Source organism: Chenopodium quinoa, unplaced genomic scaffold (genome assembly GCF_001683475.1).
Source record: "Chenopodium quinoa cultivar QQ74 unplaced genomic scaffold, ASM168347v1, whole genome shotgun sequence".
Lineage (NCBI taxonomy): Eukaryota > Viridiplantae > Streptophyta > Magnoliopsida > Caryophyllales > Amaranthaceae > Chenopodium > Chenopodium quinoa.
In genome coordinates this window covers 750,898-776,697 of record NW_018742969.1, presented here as the reverse complement: position 1 = coordinate 776,697, position 25,800 = coordinate 750,898, and the positions used below count along the sequence as shown (strand labels likewise).

Here is a 25,800-nt window from a genome sequence, read left to right as displayed (position 1 = left end):
TTCACCCGAAAATAATAATAGCCGAAATGTTAACCATGATTTCTAATACCCTCTGGGAGTCCATTTCGGTGGGTGGAACCATCCAATTTGCCTTTAAATGACCAAATTACCGGTTTATGACTTGCACTGATTTCTTTAACTCAAGCATACCACGAACATTTATGACAACAAATAATGATCATATATAGTTCCAAACGGCATTAAATTACCCTGAGATGTATCCGCTACAATTTCAAGGCTTTTCGACACCAGGCCCCGAATCCTCTAAAATTTCTCAAAAAGCGTGGATATTAGCCTTCAATTTTGAATTTTTTGACATTTTTTCGTCCCGAAATATAAATTGCTGAAATGTTTACCATGGTACCTAATACCGTCCGGGAGTCCCATTGGGTAAGTGGAACCATCCAATTTGCCTTTAAATGACCAATTTACCGGTTTACAACTTGCACCGATTTCATTAACTCAAGCCTACCACAAACTTTTATGACAACAAATAATGATCATATATGGTTCCAACCAGCATTATATGACCTGGAGATGTATCCCCTTAAATTTCAAGCCTTTTCGACACAGGGCCCCGAAACCTCTAAAATTTCTCAAAAAGAATGGATATTAGTCTTCAATTTTGGAAATTTTTTACTTTTTTTCACCCAAACAAAAAATTGCCAAAATGTTTACCATGGTCCCTAATACCCTCCGGCAGTCCAATTGGGTTGTTGGAACCATCCAATTTGCCTTTAAACGGCCAATATAGTTATCGGTTTACATACAAGTTGCACGGATTTCATTAACTCAAGCCTACTACGAACATTTATGACAACATATAATGATCATATATGGCTCCAAACGGAATTATATGAACCCGAGATGTATCCTCTAAAATATTCACTTTTCTACATCGGGCCCCGAAACATCCAAAATTTCTCAAAAAGCGTGGATATTAGCCTTTAATTTTGGATTTTTTTGCTTTTTTCGCCCGGAAATAAAAATTGCCAAAATGTTTACCGTGGTCCCTAATAACCTCCGAGAGTCCAATTGGGTTTGTGGAACCATTCAATTTGTTTTAAAACAGCCAATTTACCGGTTTACAACTTACACCGATTTACTAGTTTACAACGGCCAATTTAATTAACTTGCACCGAACCCGACTTGAACCAAAATCGACCAATATCCGTTTTAACCCGTCAAAACCCGAATTTAACCCGACTTGTTACTAACCTGACCTAAATTCAACCTGATTCGTTCCTAACTTGACCCGAATTTAACCCAACCTGTTACAAACCTGACCCGAAATCAATACGACTTGTTATTGACCTGACCCAAATTCAACCGGACTTGTTATTGACCCGACTCGAATTTTACCATACATATTACTTACCCATCCAAAAAATTTACCCTGATATGTTACTAACCCGACTCGAAATCAACACAACTTGTTATTGACTCTACCTAAATTCAACCCAAATAGTTCCTGACCCGATTTCAAATCACCTTAAATGCAATTTAGACCACCTTATTATTGTTGATCAGAGCATTTTGTCTTGGGAGACGAAGTCGGTCCAGACCAGCAAAAGAAAGGAGCATCATCCTCAAATTTAAGAGTTAAATATAATATATATTTTTTGTATGGTAAAAGAAGATAATTATCTTCCTAAATTATAGACTATAGTACCCTAGTATATTGCCATATATATTATAGTCAAAGGAAATAATTAGCTTGGTAAAAATGATAATTATCTATTTACAATTAGTTGAACCCGAATATGACCTGACTTGGAAATGACCCGACCTGATTGTAACCTACAAATTATTGACTTGAACATAACCCGACTTGAATTCAAGAATGGCCCGACTTGGAAATGACCCAACCTAATTATAACCCGCAAATTATTAACTTGAACCCTAGAATGACCTGAATTGAAAATGACCCGACCTGATTATAATCCGCAAATTATTGACTTGAAACGAACCCGACTCAAACCTGAGAATGACCCGACCTGACTCTAACCCGCAAATTATTGACATGAACCGAACCCGACTCGAACCCGAGAATTACCCTAACCCGTTTTAACCCATGAAAACCCAAATTAAACCCAACCTAAACCCGACCCAAACCCAATAAGAAGTATGACCCAACTGAAGCATAACCCAACCCAACCCAAACCCGATGGCTTAGGTTATGAAATTAATCTGAAATTGACCTGACCCGAGTTGGCCAGACCCACTTTTACCCAACCCAAACCCGACTAGTTTACCCGAATTGACAGCTCTAGTCCCCACTCCTCAGTCGAGTCACTAAGATTAATTCTCATGGATATTCTGGTACAGTATTTGAGTTTGTGTTTTTGTAACTAGCTGTTACTCTGTTAGGTGTTAGCAGAGTTAGAAAAACAGTTTTGAAAAATTAGCTATCAAAAGTTGGTAAATTAGGTGTTCAGATTCAGATTATTGTCAAATTGATTGAAATGATTTGACAGTAATCCGCAGATATTTCTCCCATGTCATTAGACTTGCCTAGATATCAATCTTAGTCAATACAATAATGAATTAAAAACTTACCATATGGTAAAAAAATGTATCACATTACGCTTTGAACAAAATCTCAAAACTATGTATACAATCATAAAAGTAACCGACGAGTACATTATTGAACAACGTTATCAAAATGAATGCAAGACATTGTCCTTTGATCAATACATCAAACCCAAGATGGTCTGAAACTGAAGACAGAAATAAATGCTTAAAAAATACATTCATCAAAACTTATAAGACTAGGTACATCAAAACTTGTAGGAAATCGATATTTGTTCCAACCATCATGGTCAAAAGAATGGGAAATAAATTACCCGTAAAATGTGAAGAATGTACACAATACATAATACATTGCCTTCTTTCCTAATACAGGAAAGAGAAGCCAACCCTAAACCAAAACTAATATACCCAGTTTACTACATGTATGCTCCACGCCAAAGCTTAAATAATTTGCTCAGTGTCAGAGATATGCCTTAGTTGCACCTGGGCACAAAATGTGTTGCTTTGCCTAAAATTGCAACCACCAGTCTTGACGCAGAAAGAATCAAACACTAAAGCCATACGAGACTTGAGAGATGACAGAAGATTCACAAGTACAATGCAATAGCAAACTCTTATGCTGCCAAGATACCAACAAAACGCTTTTCTGTCTGCTGGCCTCCATTCAATACCAACAAACCCATTATATTTGATACTTCAACAACTTATCCGTCATAGATGGTTCCAAAGATGATATACATTGCTCCCATTGTCCATTTCCAAGCATCTAAAATACAAATACAAGAAACAAAACTTAACCTAGCAATCAAAAGGATCAACCACACAGAAGCACAAGATATAATGCAAAACTCAAACTACATGCGATAAAAAAAAATTGATAACACAACCAAAATACAGTTGGACTTCGGACTTAGAAGATGCATACTGCGCTTAAACCAAAAAATAAATAATAAATAAATAAAAATAAAAATATTGTCTTAGTCCATATCAGATCGAGTGTCACAGGCTCACAGCATAATAGACTCTGCATGCACATGATGCATCAGGTGTGATGCACACAAAAGCATGATGCATGTAAAAGGAACACTTAAACATGTAATTATTCCTAAACACAAATTTTTTTTGTCTCATTGTGCTCACATTGGCAGTACTCTGGGTTTAATACACTAGAGCACTTAGATGGTTGTGCCACCATACTCGATTAATATAATAAAGAATAGCATACCGCCGTGTCATATCCAAAGCCTCCCAATATACCCTTATAGGGCAATATTGTTAAGAAGAACTATACGATGTCATTTTAAAAGTTAATGACAGCAATTACTGAATTAAAACTAATTATTAATAAATATTTCTACAGATATATGACGAAAGAGAGACTAAGGTATTGAGTCAATGCAGACCTGTTTATACCCATGCAACACCTGACATACTTCATTATGCAGATCTGGGCTTTTAATTTCCTGTGGTCAAAGAAGCAACAACATTAACAGCTCAAACAATATCCTCAAACTCTTCTTGTGACAGCTTTTGAAAAAGAAAACTCCTTACATGCCAGCTAGCAATTGCCTTCACCAAGAAGGGAAGGGAACTTAATGCTGCAGTAGGATTCATCTTGACCTGAAAGGAATGAGATAGCAGATTAAAACATTAAGCCAGCAAAAAATTCAAGAGCCATTGTAAAATATACTCACCATTGCACATAAACCTCGAAAAGCGTCTTCTTTTTCTATGTCATCTCGTATCCTGCCACAGCACAGTTGGTTAACAGAATACCAAACTGGGTACAAATGTAGTGTGTGTGTGTGTGCGCGCGCGCACAACATTACATATCAATTCAAAAGCTAAGAAAAGATCCAAAGAATATTGAAAAGAAGAAACAGCTTCGGTACTCCAAACTTCAACATTAAAACATCATGTTAGGCTTGAGCAAGCTTGTAAATAGTAAGGGTGTAAAGGCGTTTTAGGTAGATAAAGTAAAAGTAGAATAAAAGACATTGATAGAAAATGGTCAACGGGCAAAGCTCCAAAGAGTATCAAACAGAAGAATACAGCTTCAACCCTCCAAACATCAACATAAAAACATCATGTTAGGCTTGAGCACACATATTAAGTAAATAGTAAGGGTGTATAGGCGTTTTTAGTAGATAATGTAAAAGTAGAATAGAAGACATTGGTAGAAAATAGTCAATGGGGAACCCACATTACGAGAGAGAGAAGAGAGAGAGAGAGCCCAAATCATATTGGTTTAGTGGGATCAAAATGTTTATCCAAGGTAAATGAAAGTTGTGTGCAGACAGGAGAATCATTTTAGTTATCAATATATAATCAGAGGAGTATACCAGGAGGGGGGGGGGGGGGGGATAATAATAACAACAACAATAATAATAATAATACACTAAGATAGACATAATTCCTTCTGCATTTTAGCTGAAGCAGAGAAAACAGGTGAAAAAGCTAATTATGCAAAGTGTTGAATTCTGACATTGGTACTTACATGGCCAAAGCATTACACCATGGTTGCATGAAATGCTCCATATATGGAGATACAAGCTCGGGACAGGCCCAGGCAAATCTTCCAAGAGTAATGGTAGCATTCTCTATAAGTGACTTATTAAGCTCCTGATGATGGTAAATCACAAAGTTAAATATATACGAAGTATATATGTATATGAAAGATTCAGAACAGAGCTTCATCATTAATCAAAAAAGGGCGATCACCTGTGTATGTTGAAGTATTGGAACTAGGGAAGAAATGACTGTCATTACAACTGGTTTAATATCTTGCTGAGCCTGAAAACAATAGAATGTTAATACACGTATAGAAGCAAGTACAAAAGCCAAAAAAGTATTCAAGCCAAAGGAAAGTAAGAAGTAACATATTTAAAGCACTATAGTGGATGGTTTACATTTTGTAATTAGCCTTAGGTAATGTTGTATTATAGAACTACCAAAACTTCAAAACCACCTCATAATTAGACAACTACTAGAAGGTAGAAGTATTTGTCCAACACAGAGAAATGAATAATCTTATGCGATTCAAGCTAGTCCAAGCTTCAGATTTACCAGATTTAGCTTTGCTCTATTTATTTTTTTATTTTTTTATTTTTTTTTTCTTTTTTGTAAATTTTAATCTCTTCTGTAGCTGGTAGTTTTTACCTTGAATTTATTGGTTCACCAACTCTTCAATTAGTTAGTGTAATTCAAATTTGTTAGAAAATCTCCCTCGGCTTTAACCTAGAAACATAATAGCAGATTTGATGTCCAAGCCTAAAATCAATCAAATACACCCACCTAAAACTTTTGTCATTCCTCTTGACAAGCAAAATGTAATTGGGATCGCATCAGAATAAAGACAGCCATAAAAAGGTGGTAAATAGAAACCCAAATCCTTAACATTTTTACTTAAGGCAAAGAGCTATGACAACACCAACTAGCACTTAATCTTCCCATGAATCAAAAACACTAACCTAGTCCCGGCTAAGACCCATTGAAACACAAAGAGCACTCACATTGAATACGATCAATCTTATGTAGTAAGATTTGTCTATAGATTCTAGATGCAGCATACAAGTGAGCATACCTTCACTGCTAATTCACCGATTGCCCAACAAGCATTATTTGCAACAGAAATCGTATCTTTTATCTTGGAAATATCCTGAGATTAAAAAGCCATATAAGTAATTCCCAGGTAAGGACATGAATCAAATATTTGAAATATAAACCCACTTACCAATTGCTTTGCTGTGATTTCTAAGAACCGTGGCAAGTAAGGGCGGAGATGAACAGGACAAACCTATCAACAAGAACAAATACGTAAAATCTAAAACTTGAAAGGAGGAAGAAATATATCACAGGAGATAGCAACCACCACGGATGATTGAGTCCAAAAGTCATCCTTGCTCTAATTAACAATAATTTATAACAGCAACTTACTCTTGCAAGGTCACCAAGGAGTGCAAAAGCACTCTGTTGGACATCAGGAGCGTCATCCATACAAGATTGCAACAGTAGATCTTTCATGTTACTCTGGGACACCTATTGTTTTTCCAGTACATGTTAGTGATAAAAGCAAAAATCGACTGAAGACAGAACAGATTATTCGAATGGTTCAATCTTTGGATAAGGATCTCAAATGCACGCAAAAAAAATATTGCAAATGACTCAATAATTTATAATAATTCTCATTTTTACATAATTTATGAAGAATTCTCTTCAAAGTAATTGTTTTAGAAAGAGTGTTTTAATGAAGAAAGTAATTGTTTTAGAATGAGTGTCTTAATGAAAGGGGTGGACGCAAAGGATGACAGGACAGCTTAAAGAGCATAGGTAAGATCAAGTAAGAACTAGTATATAATGTACAACAGCAAAAGACAGGATATTACCAAACTCTCTATGCCACTGCCAAGGCCCTCTACGAGTCCAGAGAGTAGATCCAGAGAGCAAACAACAAACTCTCTATCATACTGAACACCAGTTGTAGTTGGATTGACCTAAAATGAAGTTATAATTAGCATAACATTTTCAAGCCAAAGCTTTTCCATATATTACATCTAACAAAAAACAAGCAAGGGATAAAACTGATATGAAATGTTGGTTAAAGATAAGCTTTTCCATATATTACATCTAACAAGAAACAAGCAAGAGATAAAACTGATATGAAATGTTGGTCCAAGATAACATATGGTCGATTACAAAATAAGAAATGACCATCTGTTTCTAAAGAGCAAATCCATGCCCCGCAACTCAGGCAAGAATTATCATAGCCCATGAGCCCATCTGTATTTAATCATTTTGAACTGGGTTTCAGATTCAAATGTTTGTTTGCAATAGATATACACAATATACCAACTTAAAAATTGTTTCCAAATAACTTCATTTGATTAAGAAGATATCAAGCTGACGATTAAGTTTAATGTAATGTTAATGATTTTTTGCAATACTACCGCGATATATGGCATGAAATAATGTCTTATCAACCAAACAAGTATGGAATGAATCGGAAACAATAGCAAAATTAAGATGGCTAACCTTTGCCAATTGTTGCGTCTGGATGATGTTTATGCACCTCTGAAATACAGGTTCAGCAAACTGAGAAAATCCTGGACCCAATGCCTGAAAAACATGCTGTAAATGTCAATCTAGTCTAAAATTTTATAAACAAATAAAAAAAACTGTAATGATGTATCGTATTCGGTAGCCCACTTTTAAAACTGTCCTTATATTTTTTTTTCAAACAGCTCAAGAGTAAGCCCATAAGTTTCTTAGCATTACATTCCCAGAAAATTAAGGCATGACTTTCTGACTCTGGACATTGTAAACCAATTCGACAGAGAAGTGTTAGTAATACACAAAATAAATGTATACAGACAACACTAGGTGCACAAATCAGAGAAAATTTCATGAAAGACCCCACCTATCCGAGGGAACATTGAATTGGGAAATCAGTTTGCTCTTTCAACACAATCCTCAAACACCCATTTTATGTACAGAAGGTAACTAGCTCTAAACAGAATAGTGGAATTACCTGTGCTATAGATGTAAAGCACTCAAGCAATGGGAATATATCCCTATCGAAACTGGAAAGTTGTTGCCACTTCGATATCAGCGGAGGCATTAGGATTTCTAGATACTTAGGCTGCAATTACATACAGCAAGATTTATGTTCATTAATACATATGTTGATTACAGAATAACAAGCTAAATTTAGCATAACAGTGAAGTGAAGCACATGATGGAACATAATAAAAATGTTGATAGAGCAATAGTTTTTTATAAGAGGGGCTTACCTGATTTAGCTCCCCTCCGACAGCATCAGCTAAAGTTCCAATAGCATCATAAACGATCCTCAAATTTTTCTTCTACAGTAAGTGCAAAAGCAGCAGATACAACAACAGTTAAAAAGAGTTTCAATGAGAGGATCATATGTAGCAAAAAGAAAAAGGATACTCAGACGACAAAATAAAGAACCTGATATTTGCCAAACGCGCACATCAAGTGCTGCAAAATAATTTCTAAGCGTGGTGCCAGTTCTTCAGCAGCTTCCTATAAAATAAAGCACCAATAAGATGTAAGGAAACACCGAAACTCTGTGAAAAGGGCATGAAAGTTACAGCAAGAACCTCTTCAAGTGTTGCAAAAGCTGAACAAGCAGCTTCCTGAACACGCTTGTTTGTGTCCAATATTCTTCGCAGAAGACCCATTAACACCTTCTCGAATTGTTCATTGCCGTTTTGATCACCAAGGCCCTGCAATTATACAAAAGTGCACTCAGAATGCAAAACCCAAATAACATGTCAAGTCAACTTCTTAAGACATGAAAGAATAAAAGTCAATGCAACTCAATGACGTGGTAAATTAACAATATTGTCAATAAAAATAATGGTTGCCATCCTTTGATACAGAAAAACTTTCCTACGGGTCTTTAAGAGAGAGAGAGAGAGAGAGAGAGAGAGAGAAGGGGGAGGGGGGGTTCTTAATATGTTGGTTGGAGATAAACAGACTACATCCAGTACCTGGCTACCGTCACAATAATCAGGATGAATCATTCTCCAATAGTTATTTATAAAAATAAACTCCACCAATCAATTGAAAATTAAATAAACTACATAGCTTAAACAGAAAAACCAAGCATCCATGCTAAGAGTCTATGACACACCCCCACTCACCAGTACTTCTAAGTTCTAGATGCACTTTACGCAATTACACTAACAAGAAAAGACCTATACTAAAGTCTATATTCTACAAAGAGTTTCAACAAACAAGGAACACAGTGTGCAAGGCATGGTTCCACAGCACACAGCCAATCGTTAATCAAGCTACCAAGGATTAAGCAAATTACACAGATCACTCTACCAAGCTTCATATTGCATCTAGATAAAACCTGTCTTCAGCATCTTCCCTATGAAAGGACACCATTCACTAAATATTAAAAAAAAAACCCAGTGCAACATTCACTTCAATTATGTGGATCATAAAATTCCATTTAAAAAAAAAATTAATTTAGAAAATGCCAACACGTCATATTGCCTAGTGAATAATACAAAGTACCAAACAGCTTCGCTCAATCAAATATTTCATTACTCAGAGACACTATACCTGAACAACAAATTTGCTGAAACGAGAAAGCGTCCAACATGAAATGCTCCGTATAAGAGGAAATTTATCATCCAAGAGAGGAATAAGAAAGCCGACAATCTGCAAATAAAAAAGCTCACGGTAAGTTAAATTAACGAGGGGGAATATATAGACAGTTATGTAATAGAGTTAAAAAGGTATCCTGCATGTTAGGTTGAAAAGATAGAAAATTGAGAACAGCTGAAATAATACTACGTAAAAGATAGGAGTATTTAAACAAGCCATGATGAAGTCCAGTTCTATGCAAGAACACAACAGCAAATTCAACCACTTCATAGCAACACCAGAACATCTTTCAATCATTTCATCACTTGTTGAATTTTCCAAAAAAAATAATAAATCCATTAAAGAACAAATTACTTTACTTTGCTACCCCTTCTTACATTCAGGAAGTGATAGGAAACTGAAAATATGATAACCCAAAAAATATGTGCTTGATTACTGACAACTCCAGCACTCTTATCTATCTATCTACACCACACAACATCAGCATCAGACTACTACACCAACCCCACACCCATAAACACAAAAAAACCTAAGAGTGACAAGAGCAACCCAAGATTCACAACAGATTATTTGGCAAGTGGGGTACAATGCAAGGAAGGATACTTTCAAGCCAATCTGCCACAATAAATACACAGCATAAATATTAAAATACGTTGACCTAGATCTTCCTGCATAGTTACAGACTTGTTGCAATGTCAACACGAATTTATAAAAGACGGGTGTGCAATTTAAATTAGTACTCCCTCCGTCCCATTATATAGTTTTTGTTTGTGTTTTTTCATGGTATTTAATAAATAGGAGGAAAAAGCGGATGAAGTACATTAATAAAAGTAAAAAGTACAATCATAGACAAAAGTTAAAGGAGAAAGTGGAAAAAAGGACAAGGCATGTGCAAAATTCATGGATAAATTAGGAAGTACATTGAATAAAGTTAAAAAAGTGAGGGTATAATGGTCTTTACATACTATCCAAAAAAGAAACAGGAACAACATTTTGAATCTCCAAAAATAGGAAAACAGGAATAATATTATGGGACAGAGGGAGTACTTGTTTTCATTTCAGACATTAAAATGTACCATCAATAAATACTAGGAATTCATTGCATACTGACTAAGTGTTGCCAAGAAACCACTACCCATTTTACATTTGGAATTATAATGGCCATAGTGCAAAAACTATAAACTTCCAGGCTTCCAGCTCCCCATTCCAAAATAATTGCAACACCAACCTTTATTTGGCCAATTCTGAATGATTGCAAATTTGCAACACTTCCTGATTTACCATGAGACCACTACTATCTTATTGTTTCTCTCCCACTAACCCCACTTGGACTAATTTCAAAGCCCTCATTAACCCAAGTTGCAGAATGATATATCATGTATTACCAGCCTATTCACCTAAAACTACATGCAACCAGAAGTACTGTAAATTAAGAAATGGCGAGATTAACAAGCAATTGTTCTTTACATCAACTTTAGATTGCAAGCTATGATAAGAGCTAACTTCATCCAACTCAACAGTTAAAACAAAAGATTTCATTGATTTGGGATTTTTAAATCATTCAAGCAGGGAAGTATTTGAAACCAGGGCCCACTGAAAATGGCTTTATAAAGAAGGAAACGCCATTAAAAGATCTTAGTCAGCCAGACACTTCCAGCAAAATGAAAAGAGACCAACATATTTATCACACAAACATATTCTAGGGAATGAAGGTTCTAACAAAGGACTATGATTCGATATGAATGGATTATGCAGAAATGAATTATTTACCCTCTGATGTGCATCACCATGGAAAGAATGAAATGAAAAAACATTAAAAACCCCGTCCAGAGCATTTTAGGTAGCACACGAATGTAGCCAAAAAGCTAAGTAATCTTACGAGGGGTCAGAATCCAGATAAATGGACCGAGCTGTTTATGGTTTCATGTCAAAGTCTGGGTTGCTCATAAGATCTTACAAAAAACGGTGTAATAAGGAATTGAATAAATATTAAATAAGCCATAAGGATCAGATTCGGGTTAAAATTTTAATGTCAAGTTCAATTCTCTCGGTAATTTTGCTTTGGTTAATACCAGCTCTGCGCTCTACCCAGTAAACACCTAATTTTTCCACGATTGTAGGCTTTGGTCTTCAGCGGTAAGCCCGTGATGATAAAGGGTTTTGAAATTAACATATAACAGTCACCTGCCAGATACTCAGATAGTCAGTTTGCCACACAGGCATACAGTGACAATTTTAACAATCCATCCCCTTAACACCTCCAAACAACAAAGTGAGCATGTCCAGAATGTGCTGAATTTATACTAGCCCTGTAAGCAACAGGCTTGCCTTCACTAACTTTTCCCTTCTCCCTCCTGCTGGTTTCAGGGATGCTTTCAAACAGCAGCTAGCCCAACCAAAAGGGCTGCATCATTCATAAAGATGTGGATTATGCAGAGAGGCCACATAGTCAAATACATTACTAAATTACCACATAAATGCAAACATAACGCGATGAAAATTTAAAAGTATGAACAGGTCAAATTGCACAAGAGTATCCACAACCTACATGCATAAATCACAATACATGATCAGAAAAGGGCATTACCTCTGAGAGATGAGGGTACAAACCATTAATACAGCCCTCACCAACAGCACCAATGGCTAAAACAGCAGCTTCCCTCTGTTTCCAGGACTCATCATCACTAGCTGATAAATTAGCCTACAGAAAATGCAAGTATTACACAATTAACGTTATGCAAACCAACAATTACTTTTGAGATAAAAGCATAAATGTTATGAAGAAAAGTGCTGAATATACTAACAAAATTAAGTGATTATTATTATTTTTTTATTTTTTTTTTTTGGGGGGGGGGGGGGGGGAGATGTTCTATTTGCCCTAGATAAATTGAAAAAAAATGCAAACCAATACAAAATCACCAAAGGTCACACATTTTAAGTGCAAACTTATAAGTTAAACCAGTACAGTCCTACTAGAAATCAAATCAAAAGTAATCATGAAATCAGTGACTGCTAATCCAAAGATACCACTGTGTTTCAAAAGCATCCATCAGGAAGGGGCCTAGGAGAACAAAAAAAAAAAAAAAAAAAAAAAAAAAACAATAACAGCAAACATCACATTTCAAATACTTTGCTCTCCTCATCCTGGCTGGGCCAAATTAAAACCTCCAAATTATTTAGAGCAGCCCCAACTACCCCAAAAACCTCAACAACAAACATTCCAATGAAAGAACTGACACAATATGAAGTATCCATTGTCAACTGCTGAGATCTCTCAGAATCCTGACAAAAAATACAAAGATAACTAATGGCATAAAAGCCAAGGCACATAAGTATCCATTTGGTCATGAGCCGTTAAACAGAGACATGGGCGGCAAATACATCCAACTGCGGAGATTTCTCAGAATCCATACAGAGCAATGAGACTCCTGTAAATCAGTTATAAAACTACAAAGGACATTTGTGGCCTAAAGACCCGGGCAGATAATGGATTTCTAATATGAACTGGTACAGCATGAATCTAAATGAGAAATCGGTGCTTCACTCACTGACTTATGGATAATTAAATAAAGAGCGATTCCAATTACCCTCAAGTTGTAACTCATTTTGGCTTTTGTCCTAAATTTATATGTGAAACTTTGGACTCAGAACATTGTGCAAAAATTCATAAATTCACAACACAGCAAAAATGAATACCATAAGGCATAAATAATAAGCATTTACATAAAAGAACTTCTAAACATCGTAATTTTCATAGATTCCAATCAAAATTAAATCATTTACTACCCTAGCTACTATCTTACAGATCCCTCTCACAAAATCCAAAGCTACCTACTTGGTAAAGAAAGAAAATAGCTACAAAGAACTTGTGGGAAAAAAAAAAAAAAAAAAAGGGGGGGGGGGGGGGGGGGTCTAATACTCTGTTTCATCACAAGAATTAATTACCTGAATTAAAGGCATAAGTGTAGGAAGAATATTGTCCCCAAACACATTAGAAAGAATATCCAGAGCAGCTGCACTACATTTTCGTAGATTCCACACATTAACAACATCATCCTGTGCAACAACAAAGGATGAAAAATAACTTAAGCAATGTGCTACCTCTAGGACAACAATAACAACAACAAAGTCTTAGTACCAAAATAATCTGGGGTCAGCTAACAATAATTGTCGTTAAGAATCATCCACAAAAAATGGAAGAAGGAAAGAAAAGTGAGAAAATGAAAGTAGTCGAAAAAGGAGAGAAAACATAGTGAGCAAAAAACGAGGGCAGTGTAACGTAAAAGCCCAAACAGAGGATATAAAAATAAAATTTGAGAAGGTTTTATAAAAGAAGGCTGAGAAGAGATTAACAAATGAAAAAACATGCTAGTATGCCACCTCTAGCAACATGAAATTAAACTTCCAAGCAATCATAACAAAAAGACATGTATGGTTTTTATAAAACAACTGTAACGGGATCCAAAAGCATACATCTTCCTCGACCTCCTCTGATCCATGTAGACGTGATGAATGAAACCGGGGCTTCAAATCCTGTGACACCATGTTTTAACATTATTCTAAGCATTTAAATAAAAAAAATAAAAAAAAAAGAAAAAAAAAAGAAAAGAAAAGACAAGAAAAAGAAAAAGGTAGCTACAGAACATAAGTACCTGATCACGATCAGGTACAGACTCATCCTCCTGCAACCACATGTTTTGAAAACATGTTATACAAATCATACACTAAAGATTTCAATTTTCAAACACCAATTTTAACGACAGCACAACAGTCTTACCTCTGCTTCAGCTATTGTTTCGTCATCATCAGCATACACCATATTTGACAACAAAACCTACCACAATGTACAGTCAATTAAAAATAATTGTCACCCTTCATCAAACAAAAGACTAACTAGGATATATGAAGAGGACTAAAGACAACCAGAATAGAGCCAATTTTACAAGAGATGAGAATTTTAAAAGACTAAAGTCCCATCTGAAAGTCCAAAATTTAAGCAACAACACACGTCCACACATGTGTGTGTCCACACATAGGGAAGAAGGAAAATCCCTTGCAAAGTCGCTTGAAATGCCAAGCTGTGAAACTATTGAGTATAAATAAATCCTTTTTCACATGTTCAAAATTATTAGCTGCAATTTTCATAAATGAAAATGCATGTTTTAAACAAAGCAAGCTTGAAGGAAGATTATATACTTTCAGTTCAAGAACCTTAACTATTTGCATATTCACATAAATAATTTAAGGGTCTAATGAGAAGAAAAAAAAAATTTAGGGTCAAATGAGAAGGCAGCTCAAAAAGTGAATCAACAAAAGGGTAGGGTTCCGTTATGAACTTCTGGTGCAACCTTATAGTTATGTGAGTGTACACTCCCTCTATAATGTCATTCTTAATGTTTGCCTTTTCAACCCTCTGGTGTAAATCTTTGGCAATTAATATCTCTAATTACATATTATAAAAATATGATAGTATGATAATTTACATTGAAACGCATCTATTAGGATTTCAAATGACTATCTTTTTTACCTTTGACTACATGAACAATAAACAGGAAAAGACAAAAAATACAGAGAATTTATGAGTTAGAAATGCAACTGTTTTTGTATATTAGCAGGCAAAGTACTCCCAAAAAAAAATCCAAGTCTTACAGGAATAAGACGTGGTAGGAACTCCTTCAAGTTCTCAGGTGGCAATTGAGCATCACAATACGCAGACCTGCAACCAATCAATGATAATCCTTATGTAATGAATGCACATAAGTTGTAAATGCATGCTATATACTATGGAAAAATAGCAAAAATACGGGATAAGTAAAAGAATTCATGAGGTGTAAACCAAACTATCACAGTCACTCAATTGTATTCAGAATGCCTTAGCTGTATTAGTATCTCATTTGGAAGTGTAAGATTCAGCTTATAATCTAATCCCTCCAGCAGATTTTATCACATCCGCACAACTTCACTCCTCTTTCACCACTATTTCATAGATATCTTAATGGCTGTTAAACCCTAAAACCTATAACAGCTTCTTACACTCAAAACACCAAGGTCCCAATAAAGGTTTAGGTCCTTCTGTTCTGTGCACTGGTTATTTGGCAACATTCAAACTGATCTGCAGAACCTGCTAGGCTTCAGGATTGTGAAGCAGGACTCATCTCTTGCAATTGGGTGGCTAAAGCCTTCATACCTTTACATTGTTTTATTTTTTTTCTTTTCAGATACAGTGGGCTTGTTCACCTTCATCCTCATCAAAATTTGTGGACCTATTCAAAATATGAGGGAGCAAGAACGAAAAAGCAAAACAAGGCTACATATTGGGAGAAAATGGGGAAAAAAAAAATTGATAATATGCCTTGTGTTTCTATAGCGCTACTCTACAATAGCCTTCCACGGATGCTCCTTGATGATACAAAGCGTGACTAGAATTCTATTATTTCAGTTGACCTTACTAAAAGACTCATCGTCATCCATCAATTAAAAATAATTACTTCAACAAAAAAATACTACTACAGATCTGGTTTAATTAGCTATGGACATACTTACCAAAATTCACAAGCTTCAAGCGCAACTTCATCATCACCATCCTTGTTGACTTGCAGCATGTATTCTATGACATTCCTCAAATGGGGCTGCAATTTTGCAAAGATTATTGTGACTACTTTCCCTCATCCAAAGCCCATAGAAAACAAAATTGGAGAATAAAACTTTTTAAGCAAGAAATAAAGTCAGTCATAGGAAGTGAGATGCTGACCTCAAGAAATGAGGGCTTCACTTCAACTAGCTGAACAAAAGCTGAACAGACCTGCTCAATGTGAAAGCATCAAAATTTTTTAGAACAGGCACAAGATCCATGAACCTTATCATATGTCACATAATATGGTCGATACGATGAAATTTCAAAATAATACATAAAGTGGAACTATCAGCCAAAAGTACACATAATATAAGGTAGAAAACATATAGAAAGGAAAAATATCAACCGGATCTGATTACATAATTGGCAATTCTCAGTAAATTATAAGTATTACGTAGCTTGCCTGCTACATTCAGTATTCTTGGACAACACTAACCAGTTGAGTAGTTGACAATTACAACTTTCACATTAAAAAGGCTATTCCATCAAACATCCGATTCTGACAAACATACACTCCAAATTTCACAGTTCTCCCATTTGATGCCAAGCCATAAACCCCCATATCTGAGCTATTTTGTTGTAATCAGAACAGTTCAGAACTTCAGACTTATTGTCTTATTCCAATATGGTTAGGTATTCAGAATTGTTTTTGATACTTATTTCTCTTCCAGCAAGTTTAGTTCCTCATTATATATTCATTACTAATGGAGTAAATGAATACCTTCAAGAGAGCAAAAACAAGACCAACCTTCCAATACCCAATTCCTCTGAAGTATATTATCAAAAAGTATTCATATTAAAATCGGGTGAAGAAAAAAATACACATATCTAACTATCGACATAAAAGAGAAACGTTTCTAGATTGTAGGGAGCACCACATAAGGATGACATGTATAAAATGTAATAAATTTAGTAGAATCATTCGTCCCCTAGTAATGTAAAAGCTAAAAATATTACTAATTTGTATACAATATGCTCACACAAATTCTTATATGTGATTCCACACCATTAATTGATGGTGCGACGAATTTAAATATGGTTGCTATTTATGTATGGGTAAGTGACCATACAAAAATAGAATTATTGACCATGCATTTACAGGTATACTGCCAAGCAGATATAAGGACGCTGATAAGCAAGGTTACCGCTATTAAATCAATGGGGTTATTGATGATTTCGCACATCAACGAGCAAGTGATATATTTCAAAAGACAACTTTTGATAAGCTATGCTAAAAGAGGATAATATGGGTCCGGCTTATATGGTTTCAAAACTTTATCAAAATAATGGCTTATAATAATACAATTAAATTTGTGTCCACGGAGACTAATCAAACGACGACAAAAAAGACTTACCAGTTTTCGCACCTCCGGAGCAGGATCATTAGCAAGAAGAAACAAGCCATGGAGGTATTGGTCCATTGACGTATATAGATACTGAAACCAAAATCACATACATAAGGCTACATTGAAAACCAATTCATCAACATTCTACAGAGTGAAATTGTCAACAGACTTACAGATGGCATTAACATAATGTATTGATTGACTGAATTCAACGCAAGCTTCCTTAATAAGGCATGTGGTGATCCAAAAAACTGTTCCACAGGACAGACAAACAAAAGGAAAGTAAGAGAGGCCGATACACATGTTCAACAGCCCCAACAATTTGCAAAAATTCTAACCTGATATAGGAGTTGAAAAGGCAATAAAGCAAGCAAAGAGGTACCTCAAACAATTTTGGAAGGAAGATGTTGATTGGGCGTTCAGTCATCCCTGGAACATCTGCATCAAGCACTTGAGGTACATCTTCACAAACCTATTAAATCACATCCTTACTTCATGTCGAATATATTTCTAGTGATATGAGAGTAGTAGTTGTAAATTATAACTTAAGGCATTAAAGTGCAACAAGTAAAAAAAAAAATTAAAGTATTCAATATTGAGTTATAATTAGTTGACTAGTTGGATGTCTTTTAAATTAGAAAGAAAATGACTTCATATCATAGCTATCTTCCTAGTTACCCATCCCCTTCATGTCCATGATGTGTGACAAGAGAAAATTACATCAAATACAGGATCAGACGATCAGTAATGTTTAATGAAACACTAATGCAAATACAGCAATCAACTTCGAGTATTTTAGAAACATAGAGACGATTACGAAGATATATATGGCTAATGGTCCATGAAAGTCGAACCTTATGGCTCAAATGCACCTTTCATAGAGATGAAGGTAATGGCCAAAGAGCCTAAGAAATGGATTCTAACAAGAGCTACATCATTAGAAGCAGTATGGAATTAAAACTCAAATTAGCTTCAACATTATTAGTCTTTTTTTATGAGTCATATAGCTTTCAATACAAATTCAATTGAAGAAACAAGAGGTTCTAAACAATTATAATCAGATTATCATACAAGATTATCTCTATATGATACTATGGTTGTGAATGAAACTTGTGTATCAAAAGAGCTATTACTTACTTGTCACAAGTATTAAATTAATAGATTTACTGTTTTATATCAACCAAAGCATAGCCGTACCTTTGATAGAGCATCCATAGCTCCTTCAACTTGATTGGGATCAGCACTTCCTAAAGAAGTTAAGAGAGCCTGCAACAGCTCAGGCCAGCCAATAACACCCACCAGCTGCACAATAACACTAATAATGGTCCCAGCAGTTGTGCGAATGTGCCTATCAGGTGATCCTAGACAAGGCAACAGCTGCGATTTAATATATTGCTGATTAGCTGGGGCCATAGTATTAAAAACAGTTCTAAGATTATTCTTCAGAAGTAGCCCAGCAGCTTGCCGAACTTCCACAGGTTTTATCTGCAAGGAGAAAGGAAGCAAATTTAGAGAGTAGTTCATCATTCAATTACTGAATAATAATTCTGTCTGATCTAAATGTGCAAAACACAAGAGTAATGAGTTATGATAGCATTTATAAGGAATGCAATAAAAAAATAACTTCCCTAAAAGAGAGAAGTATGGCAGAATATTTCAAGCAATCCTACGAGTTCTTCAGAGCAAGAGCAAGAGCAATCCATCAAACACTAATGCTTGAAATATAAATATATATATATATATATATATATAGAGAGAGAGAGAGAGAGAGAGAGAGAAAGCGCAACAACGAAGAATAAAGTACAGAATAACAGAAACTAGTCCTCGCAGAGAATTGATACAACAAGAACTAAGACTGAAAATTTTAAAGTACAATCTATAGAAAAACAACGTCTTGCAAGGGATCAGAATAATGGCAGACAATGAAACTACAAGCAGATGTGGATTTACGTTGAAGAACAGGGTGTATGCTACCCCCAAGTCCCCAACCCCAAAGAACAATCCCAACTTCGAATTTTGCCAAGAAAAACATCTTGTATCTAAAATTCAAATCTTAACACATACTCCCTAAGCATATATATAGTTAACTCAATTAGTAAATCAGTTTTTTTAGTCTTGCTAGGTCAAAATGAAGCTTTAATTTCAGTAGTAAAGATAGTATGTTAAGATGGATGAGTCGCAACACACTGAGGGATAGAATTAAAAATATAAATATTCAGAGGAAAGTTAGAGTAGCAGATTGGTATTGAGGATTAGATAAAGAACTAAAGAAGAATTGGTTACTAATAGTTTGAGAGACATTAATGGAAAAAGCACCAGTAAGGAAGGTGGGAGGTTGGGGTAATGGAGACCTAAGAGCATTCCCAACAACGAGCAAAAATTGGTTTCCTCATTCTCTCTCTACCCACTTTCTCTCTCTTCCAACCTATGAGCATTTTTGTGATCATATTTTTATCCCACCAATGATGAAAAAAAAAATTTCTTCCCCATTCTCTCTCTACTACACCTTCTCTCTTACTTTTACTAATACCTTCTTATATTTCTCTCTACTATATTATTTTTTATTCTTTTTTTTACTTGCATTGTGGACCCCACATGGTTACTATTCATCTTAAAAATGCTCATCCTAGTGGACCCCACATGGTTACTATTCATCTTAAAAATGCTCATCCTATGAGCAATTTTCATTTTGCTCATTGATATAAGTCATTTTTGTTTTAATTTCACCCAAAGTTTTGCCCATGAGCAGTTTTTTGCTCATTGTTGGTAATGCTCTAAGCATAGTCAAGACCAGAGATGATTTAGCTGGAACAAATTAAAAAGGACATGAAGAGAGAGGGCCTAGTAAGTGATGTAGAGCATTAGATAGAAGTGAATGGAGGAGAAGGATCTTTGTGCGATAACCACATGACAAAGACTCTCGGCTCATGCAATGACCCACATCACTAACGTCTTTTTACATTTATTTCTAATAATAAAAAGACACTAACCCCACTGTATTATTCTTACATTCCCTATATATATATATATATATATATATATATATATATAGTCAAAGTAGAGTTTGTAAATAGTGTCAAAAGTTGAAATATGTCAACCAATTTGAAAGAACATTTTTTTTAAGCACTTCATTTGCATAAACTACGAGAAACCAAAAACAAACAAATATATATATATATATATATATATATGTATATATATATATTCAAATAGTTCTCTCTTTAATTTTCACAAAAAAATTAAAAAATAAAATAAAAAAAAATTGCAAATTTAATGTTTTAAGAATTTGTAATTCAATGATCCCCCAGCTTATTTAACATTTAACTGTTCGTTTCTTAGCATCATACATTGGTGCTACCCACCCCCAATATCCTAGATCCACTACTTATTACAAGCAAAGTCAAAAATGGCTTACAAAGCTTATACTTATGAAAATTTAAACAATAATTCAAGGTCCACACCAACTCTCTAAAGAAAATAATTCAAATGTGTTACTCACAAACAGAAAAAATGCGGCCATATACAACCCAACACAAGTCCGCTGATACGGGTATGAAATATGGTCCTGACACACCATGATGACATTAGGTATGGCAAAACTGCAGAATATTTCAAGCAATCCTACGAGTTCGCAAGAGCAAGAGCAAGAGCAAGAGCAGTCCATCAAAGTTAACTCCTTTAATATCATTAAAATAATGACAGATTGAAAGCTTAAACTTTTACTGTATTTATTTTAAGTGTTACATTTGTTGGGAAAATTCTATAGGATTACCATAAGACCCAGTGTTGCTTTATAGTACAGAATGTTGCTCTTCCAAGCAAAAACACATAAAAAAATAGAGGTTATAGGAATGCACATGTTAAAATGGATGTGCGGGAACACTCTAAGAGATAGAATCAGAAATGAAGTTATTCGAAAGAAGGTAGGTGTTATAAGCATTGCAACAATCTAAGTGAAATTCGTCAGTGTTGGTTCCAGCATGTAAAATGAAAACCCAGGTACGAAGAGTGGAAGAGTGGAACCATAGAGAGCTTAAAGGAAGGAGATCGAAATTGACTAGGTTAGAAAAATTACGAAAGATATGAAGCAAATAACTTTGCATGAGAATTAGGCATTTTATCGTTAAGGATGGAAGCGGAAGATTTTTGTGGATGACTATATGGAATAATCAGTTTTGGTTCATATAGTCTAAGTTGCGCAGAAACGGATACGGGTACAAAACCGGGTACGGATACGGGATATGGCAAAATCAAAATTCCAAGAAATGGGTAAGGCAAGAATACGGCAAAAAAAATCATTAAAATATAAATCCATAAAAAGTTTTTATAAAAAAAAAAAAAAATTGAAAAAAAAAAAAAACCCTTAAAAAATGTCAGCCTAGTAGCCCACTTACCTTCTTATTCACCATATACGAGTATTATACAAAGTCGGAGTATTTACTACTCCGTAGTATATACTTCCACTAAACTGGCAGCCTACTTTTCCCACCTACCCAGTACCCATGTGAGGGAATTAAATAAAACTAAATAATTAGTTAGCCGGCTCAGCCCACTTACCTTCTCTCTCCTAGTTCAAAATTTTAGATCTAAAGCTCGATTTTAATGGGGAGGTTCTCCATTTCTCTCTCATTTTCCCTATCTTTTTCTTGTAAAAGCGAAAAATTCATTAATAAAATTAATATTTTTTCTATAATATCGGTCGTTGCGGAGGTCAGTCAAAGAAAATTCACGAAGTCATACAATTTCTAGGGCGATTTATCCAAGGAATCGTGGTCGCATTCTGTAGTTGGCTTCTTCAATTTTTAGGGTTCTTGAGAAATTGAAATCAGATAAGTAAATTTGGGGTTTTTTAATTTTGAATGGGCTGGGGACGTCAGAAAAGAAGCAAATCCGTCCCCGAAACGTACCCAAAGCTGCTCCCAGCCGTCCCCAAAATATCTCCGTGTACCACTTTTCAAGGGTACGCCATGGGGACGTATCCGGGCCGTACCCGTACCGTACCCGATACGTCCCCGGTACGAGAGACGGCTGAAGATTGTCGTACCCGTGCATCATTACATATAGTCAACCCCACTTACGGGATTAAGGCTTTAATTGATTTATTTATTCATTTAAGAGGTAGGAGTATTTGGGATAGTCGGGTCATGAATGTAGGGAAGCTATCATGTACTCCTATCTTTTTATTTATTTATGTTTACTTTTGACATTCGACCCCAATCAATTAAACTACTAAAATGCATCCATTTTTCTAGGATAGACATCACATTATTGTGTAGGGAAAAGACTTCCCATTTTATTACTTCTAAACTCGTGACATTATCTTATAATGTAATTCTATTTAAAAATGAAGTTGACAATCTATTACAATCCTAAATTGTAAGCTTCTGCACAAGTTAGCTAATTATTTTTTAAAAAAATTCTATTACCCGCATTACATTAATGAGTAAACAATATTAGTTTCTTATGATATATATTTGGTGTATCCCCGTATTTGTGTTGAAACTTTAAAGTTAAGATGGTGTCTACACGTCCAAAATATTCGGAAATGATGTACAGGACACTTAAATGATTAAATCCGTACCCATAATAGATACCCATACCTGTGTGACTATGTCCATGTAATATAGCTACTTAGACATTTACTAAAGCAATGCAGTTAATTTAAACTGTATTAGAACATGCCTGGGTCTAATGTCATCATAGACATTGGTGTTAAAGGTAAGATCTTCAAAATATGCAACATATATGTTTGATAAGAAACAAAAATTATCAATAGACGACTCCTACAAATTTTTAGTTACTCCCAAGTAAATCTAGAAGCAAGAGCTAGATATATCCATGAGTTTTTTCACATTTTTATCAATTGTGCACATTTAAATTTCTCTAAATGAGTAAAATTAATAAAATGATTAAAAAGTCCCTACTAAACTCTAGTTGTACCTTGGAATAAGATAAAGGTGCTAAACTTCTTCTACGAATAAGTCAAACAATCTCTAGTTACCTCGTTATTCACCAGATGTTATTCAATAATTTTTCTCCTCTCAAACACAAGTCAATAACATCTTAGCTTGAAAAATGAAAATTGAATACCATCTGTTAAACCAAGACCTAATACATTGAAGAAATCAACTACGTGAAACTTCTAAAGACAACCTAGCAATCTAGCATCACTAATCAATATAAGGAGCTCCCAAAGATATCTAGCCTATTAAGATAAATTTCCCTTATGGCCTTACATAAGTTGAGCTTAAAAGTCAAATGGAGCTTAAAATTCACTATAAGCACGACAGCAAAATTTCACTTCAAAAATATTTTAAAACCCCAAAAATTCTGAAATTAAATTACCTTGCATTGGCTTCAAAAAGAAAGATAAATATCGTTTGACAAGTTTTTGCGTAGTTTAGTGGGCATCCACAAATAACACAATGAATAAATCATCAACTAATTATAATATTCTCTACACTTCAATCAATTTAACAATAATAACATAAAATCATGAAAATCAATCAAAAATACCACAAAGCAAAAAGCAATTGAAGAAGAGAAAATTGACAAAGATGCAGAGAATGGGTAGATACCTCAGCATGAGACAAAATGAAGGCGAGGTAGTTATTGAAATCCGGAAACTGTGAGTAATGTTGCAACTGCTGCCAAATCTGAGTTTTATCAGAATTTGGAACAGGTGACATTTGCTGCTCCAATAAACCGCATATCTCCTTGATCCCTTGCTCTTGTGGTTGCCATAAAGCACCATTAGTTGCCAATGCCGCCATCACTTCACTAGTTAAAGAACAAAATGGCAATTCCAGGTCAAATATCGATTATAATCGAAAACACATCCGACTCCCTAAAAACTATATTACAACATTAGTCTGCCACAAATATGCATACAAGCCCATCCCTGAGCTGGGGCAATACGGCGGCTACCCAAGAAGAAAAAGGCATGTTTTTAATAGTTCCATCTTAACATTTAAGGGTTATAAACAAAATTCTGCAACATATTAACAACTAAGTTTGATTTAATTATCAATTTAGGGTCGAAACAATGCATAAAAATTCAACTCGCTTAATAATGTGAATAGCAACATTCTATCAATGAAATCGCTCGATAAAATCAATCATTACTTGAGTATTTATTACCATTAGTTCAATAATCATCATCATAAAAACCCTAAATTGACCAAACTGCAATTAAATCAACGATAAACCCTAGATTGTGAAATTGGTATTCGATTATTAAGAAAAAAAAAAATATCTTACCTTAGAAACTGCTTTAATGGAGGAGAGAAAGCTTAGAAGCCGCTTTTATGGAGAAGTCGGAGTACGCTTCAATGGAGGAGAGAGAAAGGAAGGGTGCAGCCTTGCAGCGATGCGGACTAAACGTGAAAAAATACCGAAGGAAAAAAAATGGAGGAATACTAATGACACGTGTATAATGTTAACTGCTACGGCCTACGGAGTACTAATGTACTATACATCTTAATTGCCGGTTATATTTATACCAGCTGTCACGATCCGGATGTTTTGACGTTGGATTGTGTGGTGCGCTCTTACCTTTTAGCGACAAGAAGGTAAGCTTGGTGCAAAAATGGAGGTCGTGTGCACAAAATAGCACAAGCGGGTAAACGTATCTTAAGTAAGCACGCATCTATGGGTAACGAGTGCGGAGTCAGGGTATGTGATGGCCGATAAAATAAAGCGGGTACAAGCGAGTCCAACGACAAAGAGAGTTTCTTGGGAGGTTCTCTTAGTTTGAAGGGAATTCTTTAAAAATTAAAACAAAACAAGCACAATATGTATAAAAGACTTACAAAAATACACAAGTTTCAAAACAATATGCAACCGGATAGGGAGCTTGACTTAATGTGGGTTTTATTATACATGTAGGTTTGAGATATGAAATGTTACATTACCGAGTAAGAATTATCGATATAAAGGCAACCATGTCATTGTAGCTTGTTCAGTTCAAAAAGTACTCAACACGTTATCTACGAAAACTTTAGTTTGGTCGTGACTCGTGAGTCTTTTTAAGGACTTTAAGCACAACTAAGCTGAACACTTTTCTACCATAAACTTGTTTTCTTCAAAAGAGGTAAAAAAGAAGGACCAATACACTTCCTAAAGGTTGTTTTGGAACAAATTCAA

The 25,800-nt window shown here is 35.0% G+C and overlaps 1 protein-coding gene across 2 annotated transcripts; it reads right to left on the bottom strand.

The window, feature by feature from the left end:
- Positions 1 to 2,576: 2,576 nt before the first annotated feature.
- On the bottom strand, positions 2,577 to 25,110 carry LOC110729119 (transportin-1-like). Of its 2 annotated transcripts, none has more exons than XM_021908830.1 (30): positions 24,916 to 25,110; positions 24,234 to 24,435; positions 18,853 to 19,140; positions 18,038 to 18,127; positions 17,829 to 17,906; positions 17,665 to 17,745; positions 16,427 to 16,477; positions 16,219 to 16,304; positions 15,325 to 15,391; positions 14,453 to 14,509; positions 14,328 to 14,357; positions 14,149 to 14,208; positions 13,621 to 13,731; positions 12,263 to 12,376; positions 9,631 to 9,729; positions 8,655 to 8,780; positions 8,503 to 8,577; positions 8,322 to 8,393; positions 8,060 to 8,170; positions 7,564 to 7,647; positions 6,918 to 7,025; positions 6,469 to 6,570; positions 6,266 to 6,328; positions 6,116 to 6,190; positions 5,254 to 5,325; positions 5,030 to 5,154; positions 4,227 to 4,278; positions 4,084 to 4,152; positions 3,936 to 3,995; positions 2,577 to 3,298 (listed from the first exon to the last, which is right to left on the bottom strand). In XM_021908830.1, exons 2-30 carry the CDS (start codon positions 24,426 to 24,428, stop codon positions 3,215 to 3,217), a joined length of 2,685 nt encoding a protein of 894 aa, XP_021764522.1. In that variant the 5' UTR covers positions 24,429 to 24,435; positions 24,916 to 25,110; the 3' UTR covers positions 2,577 to 3,214. The 2 variants fall into 2 exon arrangements, with proteins under 2 accessions (XP_021764522.1, XP_021764523.1); XM_021908831.1 differs by having other exon boundaries at positions 24,234 to 24,430.
- Between the last annotated feature and the right edge of the window lie 690 nt (positions 25,111 to 25,800).

Bases quoted from the DNA above. Each gene is read 5' to 3' on its own strand.
- LOC110729119 (XM_021908830.1), bottom strand. From the start codon at position 24,428: ATGGCGGCATTGGCAACTAATGGTGCTTTATGGCAACCACAAGAGCAA. The intron at 14,358-14,452 runs GTAAGACTGTTG...ATGTGGTTGCAG, and splicing joins AAACAATAGCTGAAGCAGAG to GAGGATGAGTCTGTACCTGA. The intron at 4,279-5,029 runs GTAAGTACCAAT...GTGCTGTGGCAG, and splicing joins TGGTGTAATGCTTTGGCCAT to GATACGAGATGACATAGAAA.